Raw genomic sequence first — 23,035 nt, 5'->3', positions numbered from 1 at the left:
TTCCGATCCAAACTGCTATATCTCCCACAATCTCATTCCTCCGCATTTTGTACAATAGCCTACTGTGGGGAACCTTATCGAACGCCTTGCTGAAATCCATATACACCACATCAACCGGTTTACTCTCATCTACCTGTTTGGTCACCTTCTTAAAAAGGAAGGATATAATTAAAATAGAAGTAGTTTTGACAAGTTTCACTTAGTCTATTTCTGAGATAGAGTAATCTTGTAAGGACAGATTGAATGGAACTTAGAAGAACCAAAAAAGTGATATTATGAAAATATATCATTCTGACATCTTAACTGGGTGGATGCTGGAATGTTCACTGTGTGGACTTTGGAACTAGGGGACAGAATTCAAAATTAAGTGGACTCTCAAAAGACAGAAATGAGGATGAATTTTTTTCTTTTAGAGGGTCATTAGATTTTGGAATTTTCCTTCTCCTAAAATTCAAGAGCAGGGATTAGCACTGAGCCTGCATATGGGTCTGGTCGGACTGCATTTGGAATATTGAGGATAATTTTGGATCCTGCTTCTAATCAAGGATGTGCTGGCATTGGAGGGAGTCCAGAGGAGGTTTACAAGAACGATCCTTGGGATGAAGGGCTTGTTATATGACGAACAGTTGAGGATTTTGGGTCTGTATTCAATATAGTTTAGAAGGATGAGGGGAATCTGACTGAAACAGAATATGAAAAGCCTGGATAGAGTGGACATGGAGAAGATGCCTTCCCTAGGAGAGATCAGAGCCCAAGGACATAGCCTCAGACAGAAAGGACAACCCTTTAGAACCGTGATGAGGGAAATTTCTTCAGCCAGGGAGTGGTGGATCTGTGGAAATCGCTGTCGCAAAAGGCCATGGAGGTCAAGTCATTGTGTGTATTTAAGGCAGGGATAGATAGTTTTAAAAAGGGATCAGGGTTATGGGAAGAAGGCAGGAGAATGGGCTGAGAAGTATACCAACCATGATTGAACAGCATAGCAAATTCTAAGGGCTGATTGACCTAATTCTACTCCTATATCTTATGGAAATTGAGTTATGAAGTGGGGCAGATGGGAAAAATGGATTTTAAGGCCACAATCAGATCAGCTATGATTTAAAACCATTATAAAAGCAAGCTTGAGGGGCTGAATGGTCTACTTCTGTTTCTATGTCTTATGAACATCTGTAGAATGAGAAACAGGGCTAACATATTGCCTCTGATATGACGTTTCTTCAGAATAAGCCACTTGCCAACCTTTGAGTACTCTCCTCTCCTGCAATATAACTGCTGATTTTGCCCTTGAATTCATCATCTTGCAACATGTACAGATCAATGCAAGATAAAAACCCTTCACAAAATGCAGTGGTAAATGTTTTGGCTGTCCATCGAGGGTCTATACGTACATTACTCAACTCCTAATTTATGGTCATACACTGAAGGAGGTGTTAGAACTAAAAAAAATAAAAAAAACATTTTCATGATTATAAATGTCTCACAATATTTTACAAGCTGTGAAAGTATAGTCACTGCTGCATTGCAGGAAATGTAACAGCTATAACTACTACACCTTTTTTCATTTTAAAAACGGTGACTGAAGGGCAAATACTGGCAAGGAAACTGGTAACAACATTCCCGTTCTTCTTCAAAATTGTGTCATGTTGCTGGCATCCAACTTAATTGGTTTTTCCTGTTGGGATGTGTGGTAGATACACCATTGAATGCATATGACAATCTCTATATTATTGAGCTTGGTTTTCACCAATAAACATTTCAGGAAATAAAAACAATGTTTATTATGATCTAGTGCCACAGAAAAAGAGGCAACAGTCCAGAATTTCCAATACTGTATAATGGTATAATATATGGCAGAATGTTTAAGACAGAAAAAAAAGTGACCCGACTTTATTCTGAAAGTACTGCCAGCATTTTCACTGCCCAAAAATTGCTTATGTCAACTGTAAAATGTAGGACACTAACAAATATACCATACCAAAATGTTCACATAATGTCTTAAGTAACCATGTTTCACCTGTGTTTCTTTTGAGATCATCACAAAATTAAAAATCTCTCACTTGAAAGAATACGGAGAACAGTGCATCAATGGCAAAAAACTTCCTATAAAACACTGCAACATACAAATGCAAAGCAGAAACGTTGAGACATTCTTGGATGTCAATACAAACATTGATGTGAAACAACGCTGATTTACACCATGACATTTCCTTAGGCTTAAGTCAGCCAAATAAAAGCATGACTAGTACAATAACAAAAAACCCCAGAAGTTCATAATTGTCTTAAATGATTGTGTCCAGTTAGTTTACATATATGTAACAATTTAAAAATAGACATACAGTATATAAAACCTAGATTTTAATAAATTACATAAGGCAATTTTCCAAAGGTTAAGACTTTTTCAATGCAATACACTTAATATACAAGAATTAATATGTTTGCTTTAACTAAACTTAGTGTCTTGTGTAAAAGGTAATGTAAACAAAAATATATATGCAAAATGAATATTTAAATAATAGACTGAAGCACAAATTAAAAAAGGTAATATTGTTCCAATTCACATTTTAAGACAGTCCCTAATGAGAACATCATTCTGGTCACTGACTAGACTACATGTAGTCTTCACTCTGTATTGATACAAGTTTTGCACTTTGAAAGTCTCTGTTTATCATATACAGACAAAACATTAATATGGAAACATTCCAACATTTTGTACATTAGGGAACATACTTTGTGGCTTGTTTGTGCAGTTCTTAAGGCTTGCTATACTAAGTTTTGATTGCACAATTAAGAATGGCAGCAGAGGGTGCAAAGCTTGTAAGACTTTGGACGATTACAGAAAAAGATCTATAAAACTATCATTTATTGTTGCCATCAAGTATGGCTGCATATTATAATATGCTATGTATTTTAGCAATTATCTAATTTTACTGAGTAAATATACATTTTTACTTGTATATTACTTTAGAATTTAAAAATCATCTATTTAAAACTCAATATCAATACCTCAGACTAACTGCTTCAGCTTTTGTTAGAAAGCTAGGGTAGTTTTAGAAATATTTTAAAAATTGCAAGAAACATGTTGATATACAGCTACCTAGAGCAGGGTCATTCAATATTTTCACATGTTGTTGGTGGTGGAGGAGGCACAGTCTCTGACCTGGGGACGATTGGTGAAGAAGTTTCAGAATAAGCCTCAGGATACGAGAACAGTAAAAAAAAATTTCAGAGAACAAATGAGTAATAAAGTGACCATTTAAAAGAGTAACTAATAAAAAAGGACCACCAAAATGTGCCATACTGCAGGGCTGACTAATAAAACCTTTTGTCTGCTTTTTCAGTTAAGCAAAGCCAGAGAGAGAGAGAGAGGAAAAAGAACATGCCCCAAGTTCTGGTCAATGGATGGGGACAAGGGGCTGGATTTAACTAACATTGACCCTTGTACACCTCTGGTGGAGTACATATGAAGTTGACCAAGGAATCTTTATGAAATTGATTGCAGATTGCTGCTTTGAAGATAGATTTTTGTAAGCCGTGTTCAGGTCAATCTCAACTACCAATCTGAACAGCACACTCAATTACCCAACACCCCCATAATTCTACTGCACTCATTCTTCCCTGACAGCCTGCTCACTCTCAAACCCATCCTCGCTCCCTCAACAATAGACACTTTCATTGTCCCTAACTTCTGGCAGCTCCTCTGGCTCTTATCCTAAACTACCCACCCACTCTCATCTCTAAGCCAGCACCTCCCTGCAAACTTCTTGAGCCTAAACCCCATGAAGTCACCAGGCCTAGAGTTGAAGGAAACTGATTACGTTGCACAGCTCCTCCAAACAGATGACTTATGCTCATTGACTCACCACTGAATCAGTTAACAGCAAACACGGAGAGAACCAGACTTTGAATGGAGCAACGACTCCTTGCAAAATCTTCCAGTTAAATTTCCCTGAGCAGCTTGGTGAATAGGGCCTCTCAGTGGGCTGCACTGTGGCCCGTAGGCCATGTGTTGGACAAGCTTGACCTCAAGGAACTTAGGTTGCACCTTGAGGTGAAGTTTAATGGGTCAAAGTTGTGTTTCTGAGTTGTATCATGGCATTCTTCCCTCAATTTAGAAAAATAAAACATTTTTCAATATGTGAAAAGGTAACTTGGTAGATTAACACCAGAATTTCAGGCAATTGGTCTTTACACAAAATAGGCCTCTCTATTTTCAAAGTCTGGCGGAATGCGTTTTGATCGTAATCTTTGAAATGTCAGTTTCTTTTCTCCTTGGCTTTCTTTGGCTGGGCTTGATGGATTTGCCATTTTCTTTGCTGAATCATTTACATTATCTTCTATAGGGTTAAGTGTTCCATTCCCTCCTTTTGCAGAATCAGAAGAATCAATTAATGCTGCAATAGGTGTGCGCAAGGAGTCTCCAGCATGCCTGATCGTATTAGGAGGTTTGTAAAAAGTGTCAGGAGGTGGTTGCAAGGTTCTTGGAGGACGAAATACATAAATGGCAGGAGACTCTAATGAATTCCCATCAGTCTTAGTGGTCCTTAATGGCTTCGCAGTCACTGCATATGGCTTATTAGGGAGTAAACTACCTGCAAAGCTATTGCCAGTACTATGGTTAAGGGGTGGTGAGAAAAAATTGTCATTGGTTTTGTTCTCTGGAGCAACGTTTGCCATAATCATAGCTGTCTTCTGAGTTACATCGTAAAATTTGTACTGTTTGTCCCATGTTCTACGTAATGATTGAGTATCATAGTACGAATGCCTGCAGCATGGAGGTGGGCGAGATGGAATTTTCATCTCTGATATTTCCTCAATAATGGAATCCTTTTCACTGTTTATATTGTTGCATTCTTTCGAAGTTTTGTTATTCAGAGAGTAAGAAATCATAGCTTCAGGAACAGGCAAACTTGCAGGTCTTGGAATAACTGGTTTCAATCTGTGAGGTCGCATATTGACTTTAATAGGTTGTTGACTAGGTTTCTCAAACGATATCAACTTGTTGAACTTGTGCACATCTGCTTTTTGTGGATTTTGTAGGCTTTTCTGCAATTCAACAGGATCTTCTGCATTAAGAGACATTAATACCACAACTGTTATATCATTTTGACAGTACAAGCATTCATAGCAGTGATTTAGTAGAAGCTTAAGCTAAATAAGTATGTGCATGATTTTAATGATTAACAATCATGAATCAGTCAACTTTTTTAAAATGACAAGTTAAAAGTTGTTCCTTTGTTACAGTGCTAGGTGGATCAAAAATGCTCAGGTCTCACAAAGGGAGCTTGAAGCTACAATGTTACTGCGTTAAAGCCTGACACACATTTCACATCTGGCTTTTTCAAAGTATTGCATAATTGTGAAACAATCTTCTCACAAGCATGACAGCAGCATTACTGCAGTTTGCTGTTACTGTTCTCGATTTAGAATTTTTTCAATAATCAAATTAATTTGACAATACTGGAGTTGCAATACCTACTTAACTGCGAATATCTTAAAAGCAGTCTCCATGCTTTTACGCATGAACAATAAATTATGCTCAGCATTTCCAATATTTTCTAGCATCTTCAATATTTTGCTTTTGCACAACGTTTAAAAATACATGTCAAACTACAAACCTGATTCACTGCATTTTCTGTTGCATTTTCGATCCTTCTCATTTAGAATATCACTGGAAGCTATTGTTTCTGAAGACTCCTTTTTATTTCCTGTTAATCCAAAACCCTGCCAAAAAAATATATTATTCTTACTTCTGCAAATTAGTGTGGTATTATTAATTAAAACGAAAACTGCATCTGGTGGGCATGCACGCCAAGAGGGACCTTGGCAAGCATGCCCACCAGCATCTTAAGGTAGCAGGATCAAAAACCAAGTTGTTGGCAAAGCTCAGCAGATCTGGCAGCATCTGTGAAGGGAAAAGCAGAAATAACCTGTTCTGGGGAAGGGTCACCAGACCTGAAATATTATCTTTATTTTTAGCTTCACAGATGCTACCAGACCTGCTGAGCTTTTCCAGCAACTTTGTTTTTGTTCCTGATTTACAGCATCTGCCGTTCTTTTGGTTCTTCTTAAGGTAGCAAGACAAGTAGATGAAATGTTTAAGGTGGCATATGGGATAGTTACCTTTATTGGCCAAGGGCATAGAGTTTCAAAGCAGTGAAGTGCTGGAGCTGTATAAGCATTGACTAGGCCACAGTGAGTGTACTGTGGTGGTTCTGGACTCCAAATCATACAGAGGGATGCAATTGCACTGGAGAGGGTGCAGAGAAATTTGCCAGGATGTTGTCTGGGCTGTAGAGTTTTAGTTATGAAGAAAGTTTGGATAGACTGTAGGTTTCCTTGCAGCAGAGGAGGCGGAGGTATTTGTGGGGTGGGGTGTGGTATGAGATTGAGATGTATATATTCAATGATTATGGGGCAGAGATTTAAGGTAAGGGCAGTGGTTTAGAGGGACATGAGGAAAAATGTTTTCACTCAGAGGGTGACAGGAATCTGGAACTCACTTCCTGTAAGGGTGATACAGACAGCAATCCTCATACCATTTGATAAGTATCTAGCTAGATAATTGTGAATGAGGCTATGGGTCAAGTGCTGGAAAATGGGATTGCAATAGTTAGGTGTTTGTGACCGGCAAAGATGCAATGGGACAAGGGACCTTTTTATATGCTGTAGACCTCAATAAAGATCTCAATTTCTTCTTAATTTTGTACGAATATTCAGTTAAAAAAAGTTCGAAACATTTTCAGTCCATCAAATCTGCTACAACATTCAAATGATTCAATGACATCATGATTGATCTGAATCATCAACTCCACTTTCCTACCTTTTACTCATAACCTTCAGTTTCCTTACCGATTAAAAATGTGACTGTCCATTTAAGTCTTGAATATACTTAAATGAACCAGTCTCTACAGCCCTCTGTGCTGAAGAATTCCACAAGTTCACTATGCTCAGAGAAGAAATTCCTTCTAATCTGTCTTAAATGTGACCCCTTACTCTGAGATTATCACCAGAGGAAATGACGTAGAACAGGAAGGACAGCAATTTGGCGATACTGGAAGAGTCTGCACAGATTTTACCAAGGCTTTTGGAAGGTGTCAATGGTAGATCAGTCATAAAATTAAGAAACCAGGGTATCCCAGGGCCAACTGTATCCAAAATTGATTCAGTGGTATGAAGTAATGAATATTTATCAATAGCTGCTCTTTGTGAGATTGCAAAATTCCCCAAAACTCAGTATCAGATCCCTTGTTTTTTTATGGTAATACAGAGCAATAATTTAGACTTACAGGTAGGAGCGTGATTAAGAAGTTTGAAGATCATACAAAAATTGGTTGTGCGTTTGATATTGGAGAAGGCTGATAAGCAGCAAGAGATCAATGGACTAGTCAGGTCGGCTGAAATGTGGCCAATGGAATTCAGTCAGGAGGCATGTGAAGTCACTTATTTGGGAACCATTAACAAAGCAAGAGAATACAAAATAAATGGTAGGATATTAAGATGTCTAAAGGAACAGAAGGATCTTGGAGCATATATGCATAGTTCCCTTAAGTTAGCAGGACAGGTATATAAAGCGGTCAAGGAGGCAAACAAGATATTTTCTTTCATTGCCCAAGGCCTAGAGCATAAGAGCAAGTACATATAGAACACAGAACATTACAGCACAGTACAGGCCCTTCGGCCCTCAATGTTGTGCCGACCTGTCATACCGATTAGAAGCCCATCTAACCTATACTATTCCATATACGTCCATGCGCTTGTCCAATGACGACTTAAATGTACTTAAAGTTGGCGAATCTACTACCAATGCAGGCAAAGCGTTCCATTCCCTTACTACTCTCTGAGTAAAGAAACTACGTCTGACATCTGTCCTATATCTTTCACCTCTCAATTTAAAGCTATGCCCCCTCGTGCTCACCGTCACCATCCTAGGAAAAAGGCTCTCCCTATCCAACCTATCTAACCCTCTGATTATTTTAGGTTATGCTAGATCCATGTAAACCACTAGTTAGGCCACAGCTAGCGTAATGTATAGAGTTTGATCACCATTAAGAATGATGTGATTTAATAGAGAGGTTTACAGGGATGTGGCCAGGAATGCAGAATTTTAGCTGTAACATCACATTGACAGTGCCCATTTTCTTTAGAACGGAAAAAGCTCGAGAGATTTAAGTGAAGCAAAAAACCATGACAGGTCTAAATATAGTGGATAGGTAGGAGGCTGAACAGCTTCTTCTATACTGTACAATTCAAGGAACCATTTCCTTCACTTAACGATCAGTAACCATATAAAAATGTTTCCAAACCAAAGTAACTGCAGAAAGGTAGAAGGTGGGTGTGTGTCTGGAACTCACCTGCAGGGGCGTTAAAGACAGAAGCACTCAATGCATCTAAAAAAATGTTGGCTATGCACCTGGAATGCTGTAATCTCATAGGGCTGTGCACTGAGAGTGGCAAGTGGGATTAGAAGATTCTTTTGCTTTGGCTGGTGTGAACACAACAGGTCAAACGACATCTTACAGCACAAATTTTCTACATTTCAATTTCAATCATTTTTCTGTTAACCAGAACATACCTCTTTTTTAGTTATTGGATAATCTTTGTTTTCTGTGAGACCATCTTCCTGTGACAAAGACATAATCTTGTCTTTCTCATTAATTAATAAAGTTTCAGTTCCTGATGGCAATTGAGTCAATGAGGAAACAAATATTTTTTCATAGTGGGTTATGAATAGCTCCACCATTTGAGCTTGATATGGATAATCAACAAGAGAAGATAATGATGCAGTGGCATCAGTTTGCCTTGGTCGTATAAGAGTAGGCCCAAAAATAATTCCCAGGTTGCTCGCTGACATTTTATTTTCTTCTTCTTTCTCTGCCACCCTGTTGAGCAAAAATGCAAATGCACTGTTAGAGACCACTTACCCATTCTATGATTAACAAACAAAACACATTACTTTTGTTAACTTAATTTACAAGCTGTCCCTAGTAAGCCACAGAATTGTCTTAGCAATTCTTGATTATTTTTGTAACAGGTGGGAGATTGAGGATGATTAAAAAAAAAGTCAGCCAGCCAGCTTAATTTATTCATTTAGGAAATTTAGCCTTGAAGTGGCACTGGTGAGTTGGCTTCTTGAACCAGCACCATCCATTTGGTGTAGGTACACTCATGTTATTTGGGAGATTAAGGATTTTGACCCAGTGGCACTGAAGGAATGTCACTGTATTTCCAAGTCAGAATGAAAAATGACTTGGAAGTGAAAATGCAGGTGGTCATGTTCCTATGTATCTGTTGCCTTTAACCTTCTAGGTGGTAGTGATTGTGGATTTGGAAAGTGTTGTCTAACAAGCCTTGGTGAATTTCTGCAGTGCAACTTGTGGATGGGCACATATTGCTGCTGCAATGCAGCAGCAGAGGGAGTGAATGTTTGTAGATGTGGTGCTAACCCAACGGGCTGCTCTCCACGAATTGGTTAAACTTATAGGAAGCTGCTGCAGCTGCATTAGCCCAGACAGTGGGACATATTTCACCATACTCCTGACTAACATCTTATAAAAATCATGGATAGGCTTCAGGGAGTCTGGTGACAAGTTATTTGCTGTAGGATTCTTAGCCTCTGACCTGCTCTTATAGCCATAGTTTATACATGGCTGGTCCAGTTCAGTCTCTGGCCAATGGTAACTCCAGTTTGCTGGCAATGGGGGGGGTACAGCAATGGTCTGGCATTGAATGTCTAGGAGTTGATGGTCAGACTCTCTCTCTCTTGTTGGAGATGGTCACTTCTGGCTTAATACACAAGTAACTTATTTCCTACAACTTCAAGGTGAACCCACAGTTGTTTTCAATTAAATATTTTTATTCACTGCATGCTGCGCCAACTAAGGGAGTATACATAGGTTCTTTTTGGTTGAAGAAAATCATATTTTTAGTGACTGTTATACTGTGTGTGCCTGAAGTTGGACAGAGGTTGTATTCAGGTTCAAGAATGTTCCTAAATTCAGCCTGAAAAATTACCTGCCTGACAAACTGTGGAAACAGTGGATGCAAACTACCAGCAGTCAGCTGTAGTTAAACATACAACATTATGTTGACAATATTTGAAGATATTATGCAAAAATAAAGACTTTGGCTTGTATTTAAACAGTGAAAAGATTGCAGTTCCAACAAATGAGGCAGAAGATAGAAATGGAGGCATAATAAAGTACCATGTAGATGAAGCCCAGAATATCAAGAAAAGCTCATTGGGAGCATTTTTAATTTCACATACCCAGTTGACTGAACACAACAGCTTCTAATGCAGCCTTGGTTGACAGAAAAATAATCAAGCAGGGTCTCCAGAGTCAATTAGTTAAAAATCAAATCACTGAAGGTAAACACTACATTACAATAGAATCTGAAACAGATTGAAGTTAGCAGGTCTGTTCGGATCATTTTAACTTTGTGTCAATCTCCTGCCTTTTCCCAGTGACTCTGCACATTATATCTGGCTGCACCTTTAGGAAGAGGTCATCGGAAACCTTTGAAGACCCTCCAAGCAAACAAAAGGCAATGAAATTAACCCCCAGATCTGCAGTAATGAGATAATCACTCATTATGAATCATCAAGAGACTTACACTAATTGTTGCTGGCACAACAACTGAAATATCCCATAAAACTGAAAAATATGCAGTAGGTATCAGGAAATTCCTCCAAGACCATAAGTAATTAAGTATTCAAGTGATTTTTGGAAGTAAAGCAGCATGGTAACACAATTGTGCATGAGTGCTCAGCTCGGTGGAATTGAAAAATCAATATCTAGATCCCTCATTATAAACTTAACCTGCAATGTATTCACAGTTGGATAAATACGTGTAGATTTAAGTCTCACGTTTATTTTCTGTTTGGCACTGTTTTTAGCAAGAGATATCATCTCCATGCTCTAAGAGAAATCATAGCCTTGCTTACAGCTGATTACAGAGTTCAAAAGAAAAATGGGAGGTGATTATACACCTGTCATTTAAAAGCATGATTTTAAGTCAGTTCATTGAATGAAAAATTGAAGAGGTTCAAAAGGTCTCAGTTATTTCAGTTGTTAAATGCCCAAATATATATATTCTTCCATACCTGCAAAGATGGGTCATGAGGTACTGCAAAGTGTTGTAGTTGGCTTGAGGCAACTGACAGAGTAGATCCTTGACCTTAAGAAGAATTTTCTTCATTCCTATGTTGGTTGACTCTTTTTTGTCTGCATTCAGAATGATTGGTTTTCCATCATCCTCATCACTAATATTATGGCTTTCCTTGGCCAAGCCAACAAATTCATTGTAAAGATGGAATGGTATCAGAGGCTCTGGGAGCTATTGGATAATAATGTGATTATAATCAGATTTGAAAGGATTCGTTTTTAAATGATTGCTTTGAAGAGTTTTATATGGTACATGGGTTTACCTGGCGGAGGAACAGTTTTAGCACATTGCTGATATCATGAGCATACAAATCTGAAAGTTCCACTAAATCCTTTCCATTTTCAAAAGCTTGACACAACTTTTCAACTCGTGATTTTGCTCCATTCACTCGATAAATACCCTTGAACAGATAACAAACTTAAGTGAATTAACATTTTCATTAATCTCACATACATAGCAAGTGAAACTGAACTAGAATATAGGCACTACATTACTAATGCAAAATATTAGAAAATAATCTTAAGTAATACACAGTCATACAGTACGGAAACAGGCTCTTCAGTCCAAATCATCTGCATCGACCAAACATCCCAAATGTGGCTTAGTCCCATTTGGCTAAACGCTTCTTATTCATATGTCCATCCAGGTGCAGCATGATGGCTCAGTGGTTAGCACTGTTGCTTCACAGTGCCAGGGCCCCGGGTTTGATTTCAGCCACAGGCACCTATCTGTATGGAGTCTGCAGATTCTCTCAGTGTTTGCTTGGGTTTCCTCCAGGTGCTCCAGTCTTTTCCCACACAGTCCAAAGATGTGCAGGTTAAGTGGATTGGCCATGTTAAGTTGCCCATATTGTTGAGGAATGTGCAGGCTAGGCAGATTAGCCACGGAAAATGTATGGTTATAGGGATAGGTTGGCCGGGGGGGGGGGGGGGGCGGGGGTCTGGGTGGATGTTCTTTGGATGGTCATTGTGAACTTGATAGATTGAAGGGCCTGCTTCCACACCATAGGGATATAATGTTAAAAGGCACAGCTAAACATTGCAATTGTACTTGCCTCCACCTCTGTCCAGATACGTATCACCCTCTACGTGAACAAGTTACGCCTCAGGTGCTTTTTAAAATTTTTCCCCTCTCACCTTAAAACCTTTGTCCTCTAATTTTGGACTCCGTCACCCTAGGACAGAGACCTTAGCTATTCACCCTATTCACGCCCCTCAAATTTTATAAACCTCTATGAGGTCACCCCTCAGTCTCAGCAAATAAACACCCCAGCCTATTCAGCCTCTCCCTATTGCTCAAACCCTCCTGTCCCAGCAATATCTTTGTAAATATTTTCCTCACCCTATTAAGTTTCAAAATATCCTTCCTAAAGAAGGGTGACCAGAATTATATGCAGGATTCCAAAAACGTCCTCACCAATGTCCTGTGTAGCTGCAACATGACACCTCAACTCCTATGCTCAATTTTTTTTGAGCAATGAAGGCAAGCATGCTGAATTCCTTCTTCACCATCCTGTCTACTTCAGATTCGACTTTCAAGGAACTTTGCACATGCATCCCTTGGTCCCTTTGTTTGGCAACACTCTGCAGGACCCCACCAATAAGTATACAAGTCCTGGCCTGGTTTACGTTATCAAAATGCAACACCTCACATTTATCTAAATTAAACTCAAACTGCTAGTCCTCAGCCAGTTGGCCCATTTGATCAATGTTCCCTTACACTTTGAGATAATCTTCTTCAGTGTCTACTTTGGTGTCACATAGCACTTTTAGCAAGCCAGATTTGAGCGATCAGCTCTGCCATGGAAATTTGTTAGTGTAATTCAATACAAAGGATTATTTGTAGATTTGAAAAGAGGTGTCAAGGAAGTGGATCAGAGCAGTAAAAACATACTAGTTTATTAGTATGCGAAGAAGGGAATTCAACATATTTGACATAATACAATACTAAACGGGAAGAGCAATCACTCTGATAATTCATCAGCTGAACACAGCTGTAAAAGATATAATGTTACAACTCCTGAAAGAAAAATCTTGCCAAAGCTTGACATTGTTTTCTGCTACGTAAACCGTTGCAAGGGTTTAAACTGTGATTTATTGTATTTATCCTGACGATTGCAACATGAAATGGTGCTGAATGATTGGCAAGTCAACTCAGAACGATTGAGACATTGTCATGGAGAAAGTGAAAGAGACTGTAGGTTCCCCACTCTACTAGGTAATTAACAAAGGCACCAGGCTTAAATGTATTTCTTTTACTTAGACAAAATGGTTGCCTGTTTGTGAATGTATATCACTTCTAGCAATCTTAAATGAGCCACATTACAGACTCGACTGATCACCTGCAATTGGTTGGTGGGTGTAGCTATTAGCACATTCAGTGCAATCATAGATCACATCTAACAGAGGATGATGGGTTTTTGGTTTTGCAAGTTTTAGTTGGTTGAATTAAGTTCTGCATTCTGCTCATTATTCAATCAGCTACTTGTTGGGATATTGCAGTGTATGTATCTGGTATCATTTCAGCAACTAAATTCATGGACAAAAATTCCTCTAATGTTTAGGAGGTCAAAGTCTGTACGGATTTATGGCTGCATTCTATTAATTGAAAGTAAAGCTTTCATCACCAATGCATACAAGTTGTATGAAACCGCTTGCTTACCTGGTGGTTTATATTTGAGATCATTTGCCTTTCCAAGATAATTTGAAGTAGACCAGACACCTTTTCTGGTTGCGAAAGTGGCAGCCTTTGGCCCCTTTACAAGTTTCATTAATACACAGCAAACAATATGATGAGGACAGCCATTGTCCTCCAGGATAACTCTAATGCGCTCTATTTCTGCAGAGAGCTGGCAAGGTGAACAAATAACCAAGGCCCTATATATAAGGTTTTTAATATATGTCAATTCTTTTACAGTGCATGAAGCTACATGAATCCTAATCTATAATCTGACCTAACCAGGTTGACATTGACAATAGGGGAAATGGACACTAAATGTGAACTTACTCGTGACACACATATCTGTGAATAGACTAATACAATATCAGAGAATCTGACAGCAATCTTGCGATATAGTATGTCCACGCAAATGAGAAAACAATGTAAAGTGACAACAAATTAATATAACATGGGCAATTGATGCACCATATGCAACAAACAGAAGTTATGCTGGTAATAGGTAAGTACATGTAGTACTAAAAATTATTAACATTCCACACCATTATAAAATTGAATACTATTTTTAATAAATTTATGATATATAGTCAGTGAGTTTTGAGAAGATTTGTAGCTCAGGTTGAGTTTCTGGATGTGAGTTTGCTCGCTGAGCTGCAAGGTTAGTTTTCAGACGTTTTGTCACCATCGCTTCATCGGAGGCTCACTGACGATGTTACCTAGAATGGTGATGAAACGTCTGAAACTAACGTTCCAGCTCAGCGAGCAAACTCACATCCAAATATAGTCAGTAGATACTGACATAGCATACAGTATTTTAATTAACAGTAATGTTTAATGAAAACAATTAAACTAAAACATTTGACTGAAATTTATAAAAGCTTTTATCAAATTAAAAATACAAACACTTTCAACAGCAATAATCTGCGCAAAGAAAAGATACGCTATTGAACAAATACAACTACACATGCAGGACATTTTAAAATTTATTAAAAATCTTACCTTTACATTTAAAGCTCTGCATTCAATCTCAGATGTACATTTTTTGATAATGAAGGGAATTCCATCAGAACTATTTTTTACAGTTTGATTGAAATCCACCCCGAACAAGTGCAGTCGTCCTTGAAGTTTCTTGTGGCCACACTGTATGGCCAGAGTCTCAAGGCATTTTTTGTGGCATGCCAAAGTACACTGTCAAATGAAATGAAATGCAATTATAAGCTCAAAATGTTAATATCAATTCAAGATCGATACAAAGACTTGAGCACATAGTAAACAAGAGACAATGCAATCTGGGAACAACTGGCCAGATCAGCCAGGAATTTGTAAAAGTTATCCCCAAAACTACTCAGGTTAGTATTTTCTGTGACATTTCATGCAGGTACTGATTTACCTTGTGTGACAAGACTAGCCATGACTATTCAAAATCATGAATCCACTGATTTGGGAACATTTGTCCAACCGTACTAATTTTCTTAGATTCACAGGCACTATTAAACAAAATATTCCATGATATAAAGATATTTTTAAAACATGCACACTAGTCAGGTTTTTAAATTAGACAATCAATGAAAATAGTAAATAGAACAGTTCTCCCCCCACTCATTTTCAGTGACTTTAAATCAGGTTACTTAAAGTTGGAGGAATGGGAATTAATCAAAATTGTTAAGAAAAAAAAAAATTGATGTTTTAGGTCCAGGGAGCCTTCCTCAGATCGGAGTTCTGAGGAAGGGTCACCAGACCCGAAGCATTAACTCTTTCTCCTTCACAGTTGCTGCCAGACCTGTTGAGGTTCTCCAGTAACTTAGTTTTTGTTCCTGATTTACAACATCCATAGTTCTTTCGGTTTTTAATTAAAAATGCTTTTTTTTGGTGGTAACCCCATTTTCCTCTATGATCCAATTGACACGGTTAATGAATTTGCGATAATTACGTTGCAAGGAAGAGTTGTTAACGCTTCAACAATAGCTGTGTGTTTTTCTGGCCAGACTTGTTTTAAGCAAGCTTTAATGCATCATGACAAATACACAGATAATAAAATGTGAGGCTGGATGAACACAGCAGGCCAAGCAGCATCTCAGGAGCACAAAAGCTGATGTTTCGGGCCTAGACCCTTCATCAGAGAGGGGGATGGGGTGAGGGTTCTGGAATAAATAAATAGGGAGAGAGGGGGAGGTGGACCGAAGATGGAGAGAAAAGAAGATGGGTGGAGAGAGTATAGGTGGGGAGGTAGGGAGGGGATAGGTCAGTCCAGGGAAGACGGACAGGTTAAGGAGGTGGGATGAGGTTAGTAGGTAGATGGGTGTGCGGCTTGGGGTGGGAGGAAGGGATGGGTGAGAGGAAGAGCAGGTTAGGGAGACAGAGACAGGTTGGACTGGTTTTGGGATGCAGTGGGTGGAGGGAAAGAGCTGGGCTGGTTGTGTGGTGCAGTGGGGGGAGGGGACGAACTGGGCTGGTTTAGGGATGCAGTTGGGGAAGGGGAGATTTTGAAACTGGTGAAGTCCACATTGATACCATTAGGCTGCAGCGTTCCCAGGTGGAATGAGTTGCTGTTCCTGCAACGTACGGGTGGCATCATTGTGGCACTGCAGGAGGTCCATGATGGACATGCCATCTAAAGAATGGGAGGGGGAGTGGAAATGGTTTGCGACTGGGAGGTGCAGTTGTTTGTTGCGAACTGAGCGGAGGTGTTCTGCAAAGCGGTCTCCAAGCCTCCGCTTGGTTTCCCCAATGTAGAGGAAGCCACACCGGGTACAGTGGACGCAGTATACCACATTGGCAGATGTGCAGGTGAACCTCTGCTTAATGTGGAATGTCATCTTGGGGCCTGGGATAGGGGTGAGGGAGGAGGTGTGGGGGCAAGTGTAGCATTTCCTGCGGTTGCAGGGGAAGGTGCCGGGTGTGGCGGGGTTGGAGGGCAGTGTGGAGCGAACAAGGGAGTCACGGAGAGAGTGGTCTCTCCGGAAAGCAGACAGGGGTGGGGATGGAAAAATGTCTTGGGTGGTGGGGTCGGATTGTAGATGGCGGAAGTGTCGGAGGATGATGCGTTGTATCCGGAGGTTGGTGGGGTGGTGTGTGAGAACGAGGGGGATCCTCTTTGGGTGGTTGTGGTGGGGGCGGGGTGTGAGGGATGTGTTGCGGGAAATGCGGGAGACGCGTGACATTGATGACTGTATCGGCGCCGCCTCTTGCTCCCCAGAGGAGCTCGAACAGTTCATCCAATTCACCAACACCTTCCACCCCAACCTTCAGTTCACCTGGGCCATCTCCAGCACATCCCTCACCTTCCTGGACCTCTCAGTCTCCATCTCAGGCAACCAGCTTGTAACTGATGTCCATTTCAAGCCCACCGACTCCCACAGCTACCTAGAATACACCTCCTCCCACCCACCCTCCTGCAAAAATTCCATCCCCTATTCCCAATTCCTCCGCCTCCGCCGCATCTGCTCCCACGATAAGACATTCCACTCCCGCACATCCCAGATGTCCAAGTTCTTCAAGGACCGCAACTTTCCCCCCACAGTGATCGAGAACTCCCTTGACCGCGTCTCCCGCATTTCGCACAACACGTCCCTCACACCCCGCCCCCGCCACAACCGCCCAAAGAGGATCCCCCTCGTTCTCACACACCACCCCACCAAACTCCGGATACAACGCATCATCCTCCGACACTTCCGCCATCTACAATCCGACCCCACCACCCAAGACATTTTTCCATCCCCACCCCTGTCTGCTTTCCGGAGAGACCACTCTCTCCGTGACTCCCTTGTTCGCTCCACACTGCCCTCCAACCCCACCACACCCGGCACCTTCCCCTGCAACCGCAGGAAATGCTACACTTGCCCCCACACCTCCTCCCTCACCCCTATCCCAGGCCCCAAGATGACATTCCACATTAAGCAGAGGTTCACCTGCACATCTGCCAATGTGGTATACTGCATCCACTGTGGCTTCCTCTACATTGGGGAAACCAAGCGGAGGCTTGGAGACCGCTTTGCAGAACACCTCCGCTCAGTTCGCAACAAACAACTGCACCTCCCAGTCGCAAACCATTTCCACTCCCCCTCCCATTCTTTAGATGACATGTCCATCATGGACCTCCTGCAGTGCCACAATGATGCCACCCGTACGTTGCAGGAACAGCAACTCATTCCACCTGGGAACGCTGCAGCCTAATAGTATCAATGTGGACTTCACCAGTTTCAAAATCTCCCCTTCCCCAACTGCATCCCTAAACCAGCCCAGTTCGTCTCCTCCCCCCACTGCATCCCAAAACCAGTCCAACCTGTCTCTGCCTCCCTAACCTGTTCTTCCTCTCACCCATCCCTTCCTCCCACCCCTAGCCGCACCCCCATCTACCTACTAACCTCATCCCACCTCCTTGACCTGTCAGTCTTCCCTGGACTGACCTATCCCCTCCCTACCTATACTCTTTCCACCTTCGGTCCGCCTCCCCCTCTCTCCCTATTTATTCCAGAACCCTCACCCCATCCCCCTCTATGAAGGGTCTAGGCCCGAAACGTCAGCTTTTGTGCTCCCGAGATGCTGCTTGGCCTGCTGTGTTCATCCAGCCTCACATTTTATTATCTTGGATTCTCCAGCATCTGCAGTTCCCGTTATCTCCATTACCCATGACAAATACACGTTTTGTTTTTCCATAACTGTCCTACAGTATTCCATTAAATGATAAGTAATCAGTACACCTTGTTTTCTCCACAAATTTCAAGATCAGATTTGAAATTTGTGATTTGTCATTAAGGAAAATAAACTTTCAATTATCCTGAAAACTCCAACTACTGATAACAAGCCCTATAATTATAGCCAAGAAGCCAATGGCCTCTTCCCTAAATGCATTACGTTATCATCATCTGGTGTCTGGAAATGTCTGGATGGCACTTCGTAATTTGCAAGCTCAACTCATATGACAAATTCATTTTAACTTACTGTACACTGACAAAGTTTGATGGGAAAATTGTTTACTAGTACTGGACAACGTGCTATACCATGTGAAGGAAATTTAGTGGAAACCTGAATTATTTTCCCTGTCCTTACAATAAAAGGCCTAGAAATCACCCAAAAATAATTGAAAATCAAAAGACAATAGGGAAGGACGAACTCAAAAAAAAAACAGTCAACTTGTCCCCAGAATTGGTTGACCTCCACCCTAGGGCCTTTAAAAACAAAGTGGTGGCATTGTTAATGAATGTTATTAGTTAGAATATTCCAAAAATTCCTTTTGTTCTGTCGGGTCCCAATGGATTTGAATATTGCAAATGGAATACAATTACTTAATAGTGGAGGGAGGCAGAAAGTAGGAAAATAGACCAGTCAGCCCAGTAAAGGGAAAGCGCAAGAATTCGTTATCAAGGACGGTGTAACAGATACTTTGAAAATCACATGTGATCAGGCAGACCCACTATGGCTTTGCAAAAGGGATATTATTATAGTAATCTATTCCAATTTCTGACAAAGTAATATTCATGGTGGATGAGGTAAACCAGTGAATGAGCTGCACTTGAACTTCCAAAAGATATTTTTATAAAAGTGACAAATCAAAGCTTGCTTTACAAGAGAGGGTACAAGGTGTAGGGAGTAACATATTAGCTTCTAAAAAAGGGTTGGTCAGCTAACAAGAAACAGAAAATTATGGATAAATGGGTGGGTCATTTTCAGACTGGGAAGCTGCAATTACCAGAGTGTCACAAGACCTCAACTAATTACAACCTTTATCAATCATCTGAAGGAGGGGACCAAATGCATGGGAGCTAAATTTGCCAATAACACCAGATAGGCAAGGAATATAAAAGATGTCATAAAGAGGTAGGGAGTCTGCTAACAGATATAGACAAGTTAATAAATCTGGAATTAAAAGTTGTTCTAAATGGCATCTATGAAATAATTGTTGAATGTTATTAAAAGCAGCTCTGGCTCATTAATGTTATTTAGGGAAGTAAATTCACCTGTTTGGCCTACAGACGACTCCAGATCACCAGCAAAAGGGATGGCTGTTAGCTGCCCTTTGAAATGGCCTAGCAAGCCACTCAGTTTTATTTAAGCACTACAAAGTTTCATGAAAGGAAATAAATGATGACCTGACAACAGCGCAACATCACAATCCCTAGAGAACCACACATTACAGGCAATGTCCTAGGAATCACCATTAACATCCTTGTCCCATATCCTGAGGATACACCCTGGGTCAAAGAAGAGTGTAGGAAGGCATGCCATGACTTGTCCCATCAACTGATTAGACCCAGAAGAGATGGTGACACAGTGCTATCCAGTACGGAAGGAGTTGCCTTCGAAGTACTCAGCATTGACTCTGGACCCGATAAACACTCATCACATCAGGTCAAACATGTGCAAGAAAATTTCCTGCTGATTATCACTCATTATCCCTTCAGTCAATGATTCAGCAGTCCATCCACGACAAACACCATCTGTAGCTAGCTGGAGGGTGGCAACGAGTCAAAATGTACTCTGGGTGGGGGACCTCACTATCAAGAGGAGTAGTTCAATAGCACACCTATTGACTGACCTGGCCTATAAAACACAATTGCTCGAGTGGGCTTTGTAAGGATCGCTGTGGGAACCAACAAGAGGGAATAAACAGACCCGACCTCATCCTCTTGAATCTCTGTAGCAGCTGCATCTATCCCTTTGTTCATTCATTTGTGGGATGTAGGCATTGCTGGGAAGCCAGCATTCATTGCCTGGAAATGATGATGGTAGGCTGCCTTCTTGAACTGCTGCAATCCACCCATTGTAGGTTAATCTGCAATGGCATTTGTAAGAGAATTCCAGGGTTTTGACTCAGCAACAGTGAAGGAACAGTGATATACTTCTGACGCTGGTGATTTGCTTGGAGAGCAACTTGCAGGTGGTGGTGTTCCCATGTGCCTGCTGGCCTTGACCTTCTAGATGGACGTGGTCTTAGGTTTGGAAGGTGCTGTCTGAGGATCTTTGGCAGAATTTCTGCCAATAGTACACTTTGCTGCTACTGAGCATCAGTGTTGGAGGAAGCAGATTTTTGTGGATATGGTGCCAGCCAATCAAGTGGGCAGCCTCTTGAGTATTGTTGGAGGTGCACTCATCTAGGCAAGTATTTCATCACACTCCTGACTTGTACCTTGTAGATGATGGGCATACTTGAGAAGCCAGGAGGGGAGTTACTCACCACAGTATTCCTAGCATCTGACCTGTTCTTGCAGCCATTGTGTTTATGTTGAGTCCAGTGAGTTTCTGGTCAATGCTAACCCCTAGGATGTTGATAGTGGAGGTTCGGTAATGGTAACACCATTGACTGTCAAGAGGTGGTGGTTAGATTGTCACCTTCAAGAGACAGTCAAAACTTGGCATTTCTGTGGCACAAATGTTACTTGCCACTTGTTAGTCCAAGCCTGGATATTGGTGAGATCTTGTTGCAATTACACATTTATTGCTTCAGTATCTGACGAATTGCGAATAGTACTGAACATTGTGCAATTACCAGTGTACATCCCTACTTCTGACTTTTTGATTGCTGGAAGGTCATTAACAAAGCAGCTAAAAATGATTGGACCTAGGACACTACCCTGAGAAACTCAGATGTCTTGGAACTGTGGTGACTGACCTCCACAATCACAACCACCTTCCTACGTGATGACCCTAACCAAAGAAGAGATTGCCTCCTGATATCCACTGATTCCAGTTTTGCTAGGGTCCATTGATGCCACTCGGTCAAATGCAGGCTTGATGTCAAGGGCTGTCACATCACCTATGGCATTCACGTCTTTAGTTCATGTTTAAACAAAGGCTGTAATGAGGACAGGGGCTGAACTGCCCTTGTGGAACCCAAACTGAGTGTCACTGAGCAGATTATTACTGAGCAGGTGCTATTTAATAGCACTGCTGATACCTTCCATTTACGGATGATTGAGAGTAGACTAATGGGGCGGTAATTATTTGGGTTGGATTCCTCCTGCTTTTTTTTTTTTTACGTGCAGTACATAGTGGGACAATTTTTTATATTTCCATGACAGTACTGGTATGAGGGACCACTACACAGTCCTTGTAGATCTGAAGTCTCAGTTTCACAATGAGGATACTCTCCAAGGTGTTGTTTGGCACCATCATGTTAAAATATTTAGACTTTGAACAGATCTGGCAACTAAAGATTGGGCCCAACCATTTTCAATCATGCCCAGTGATAATGGAAACTGCAGATGCTGGAGAATCCAAGATAATAAAAAGTGTGAAGCTGGATGAACACAACAGGCCAAGCAGCATCTCAGGAGCACAAAAGCTGACGTTTCGGGCCTAGACCCTTCATCAGAGAGGGGGATGGGGTGAGGGTTCTGGAATAAATAGGGAGAGAGGGGGAAGCGGGCTGAAGATGGAGAGAAAAGAAGATAGGTGGAGAGGAGAGTATAGGTGGGGAGGTAGGGAGGGGATAGGTCAGTCCAGGGAAGACGGGCAGGTCAAGGAGGTGGGATGAGGTTAGTAGGTAGGAGATGGAGATGCGGCTTGGGGTGGGAGGAAGGGATGGGTGGGAGGAAGAACAGGTTAGGGAGGCAGAGACAGGTTGAACTGGTTTTGGGATGCAGTGGGGGGAGGGGACGAACTGGGCTGGTTTTGGGATGCGGTGGGGGAAGGGGAAATTTTGAAGCTGGTGAAGTCCACATTGATACCATTGGGCTGCAGGGTTCCCAAGCGGAATAGGAGTTGCTGTTCCAGCAACCTTCGGGTGGCATCATTGTGGCAGTGCAGGAGGCCCATGATGGACATGTCATCTAAAGAAATAAACAACTGCACCTCCCAGTCGCAAACCATTTCCACTCCCCCTCCCATTCTTTAGATGACATGTCCATCATGGGCCTCCTGCAGTGCCACAATGATGCCACCCGTACGTTGCAGGAACAGCAACTCATATTCCGCTTGGGAACCCTGCAGCCCAATGGTATCAATGTGGGCTTCACCAGCTTCAAAATCTCCCCTTCCCCCACTGCATCCCAAAACCAGCCCAGTTCGTTCCCTCCCCCCACTGCACCACACAACCAGCCCAGCTCTCGCCCTCTACCCACTGCATCCCAAAACCAGACCAACCTGTCTCTGCCTCCCTAACCTGTTCTTCCTTTCACCCATCCCTTCCTTCCACCCCAAGCCGCACCTCCATCTCCTACCTACTAACCTCATCCCACCTCCTTGACCTGTCAGTCTT

The 23,035-nt window shown here is 41.4% G+C and overlaps 1 protein-coding gene across 2 annotated transcripts in view; it reads right to left on the bottom strand.

Moving 5' to 3' along the window:
• Positions 1-1,753: 1,753 nt before the first annotated feature.
• LOC125456155 (rho GTPase-activating protein 29-like) overlaps positions 1,754-23,035 on the bottom strand; it is a 113,554-nt gene continuing 92,272 nt past the window's right edge. For both annotated transcript variants that reach the window (XM_048538943.2, XM_059648064.1), the window contains exons 18-23: positions 14,839-15,027; positions 11,426-11,563; positions 11,102-11,334; positions 8,573-8,879; positions 5,616-5,721; positions 1,754-5,063 (exon numbers count right to left, since the gene is read on the bottom strand). In XM_048538943.2, the coding sequence (XP_048394900.2) occupies positions 4,186-5,063; positions 5,616-5,721; positions 8,573-8,879; positions 11,102-11,334; positions 11,426-11,563; positions 14,839-15,027 (1,851 nt within the window). In that variant the 3' untranslated portion in view covers positions 1,754-4,185. The remainder of the gene's footprint in view (positions 5,064-5,615; positions 5,722-8,572; positions 8,880-11,101; positions 11,335-11,425; positions 11,564-14,838; positions 15,028-23,035) is intronic.

Source organism: Stegostoma tigrinum, chromosome 8, assembly GCF_030684315.1.
Source record: "Stegostoma tigrinum isolate sSteTig4 chromosome 8, sSteTig4.hap1, whole genome shotgun sequence".
Lineage (NCBI taxonomy): Eukaryota > Metazoa > Chordata > Chondrichthyes > Orectolobiformes > Stegostomatidae > Stegostoma > Stegostoma tigrinum.
Note: the sequence above shows the minus strand (reverse complement) of the source record. Positions and strands in the feature narration are given on the sequence as shown.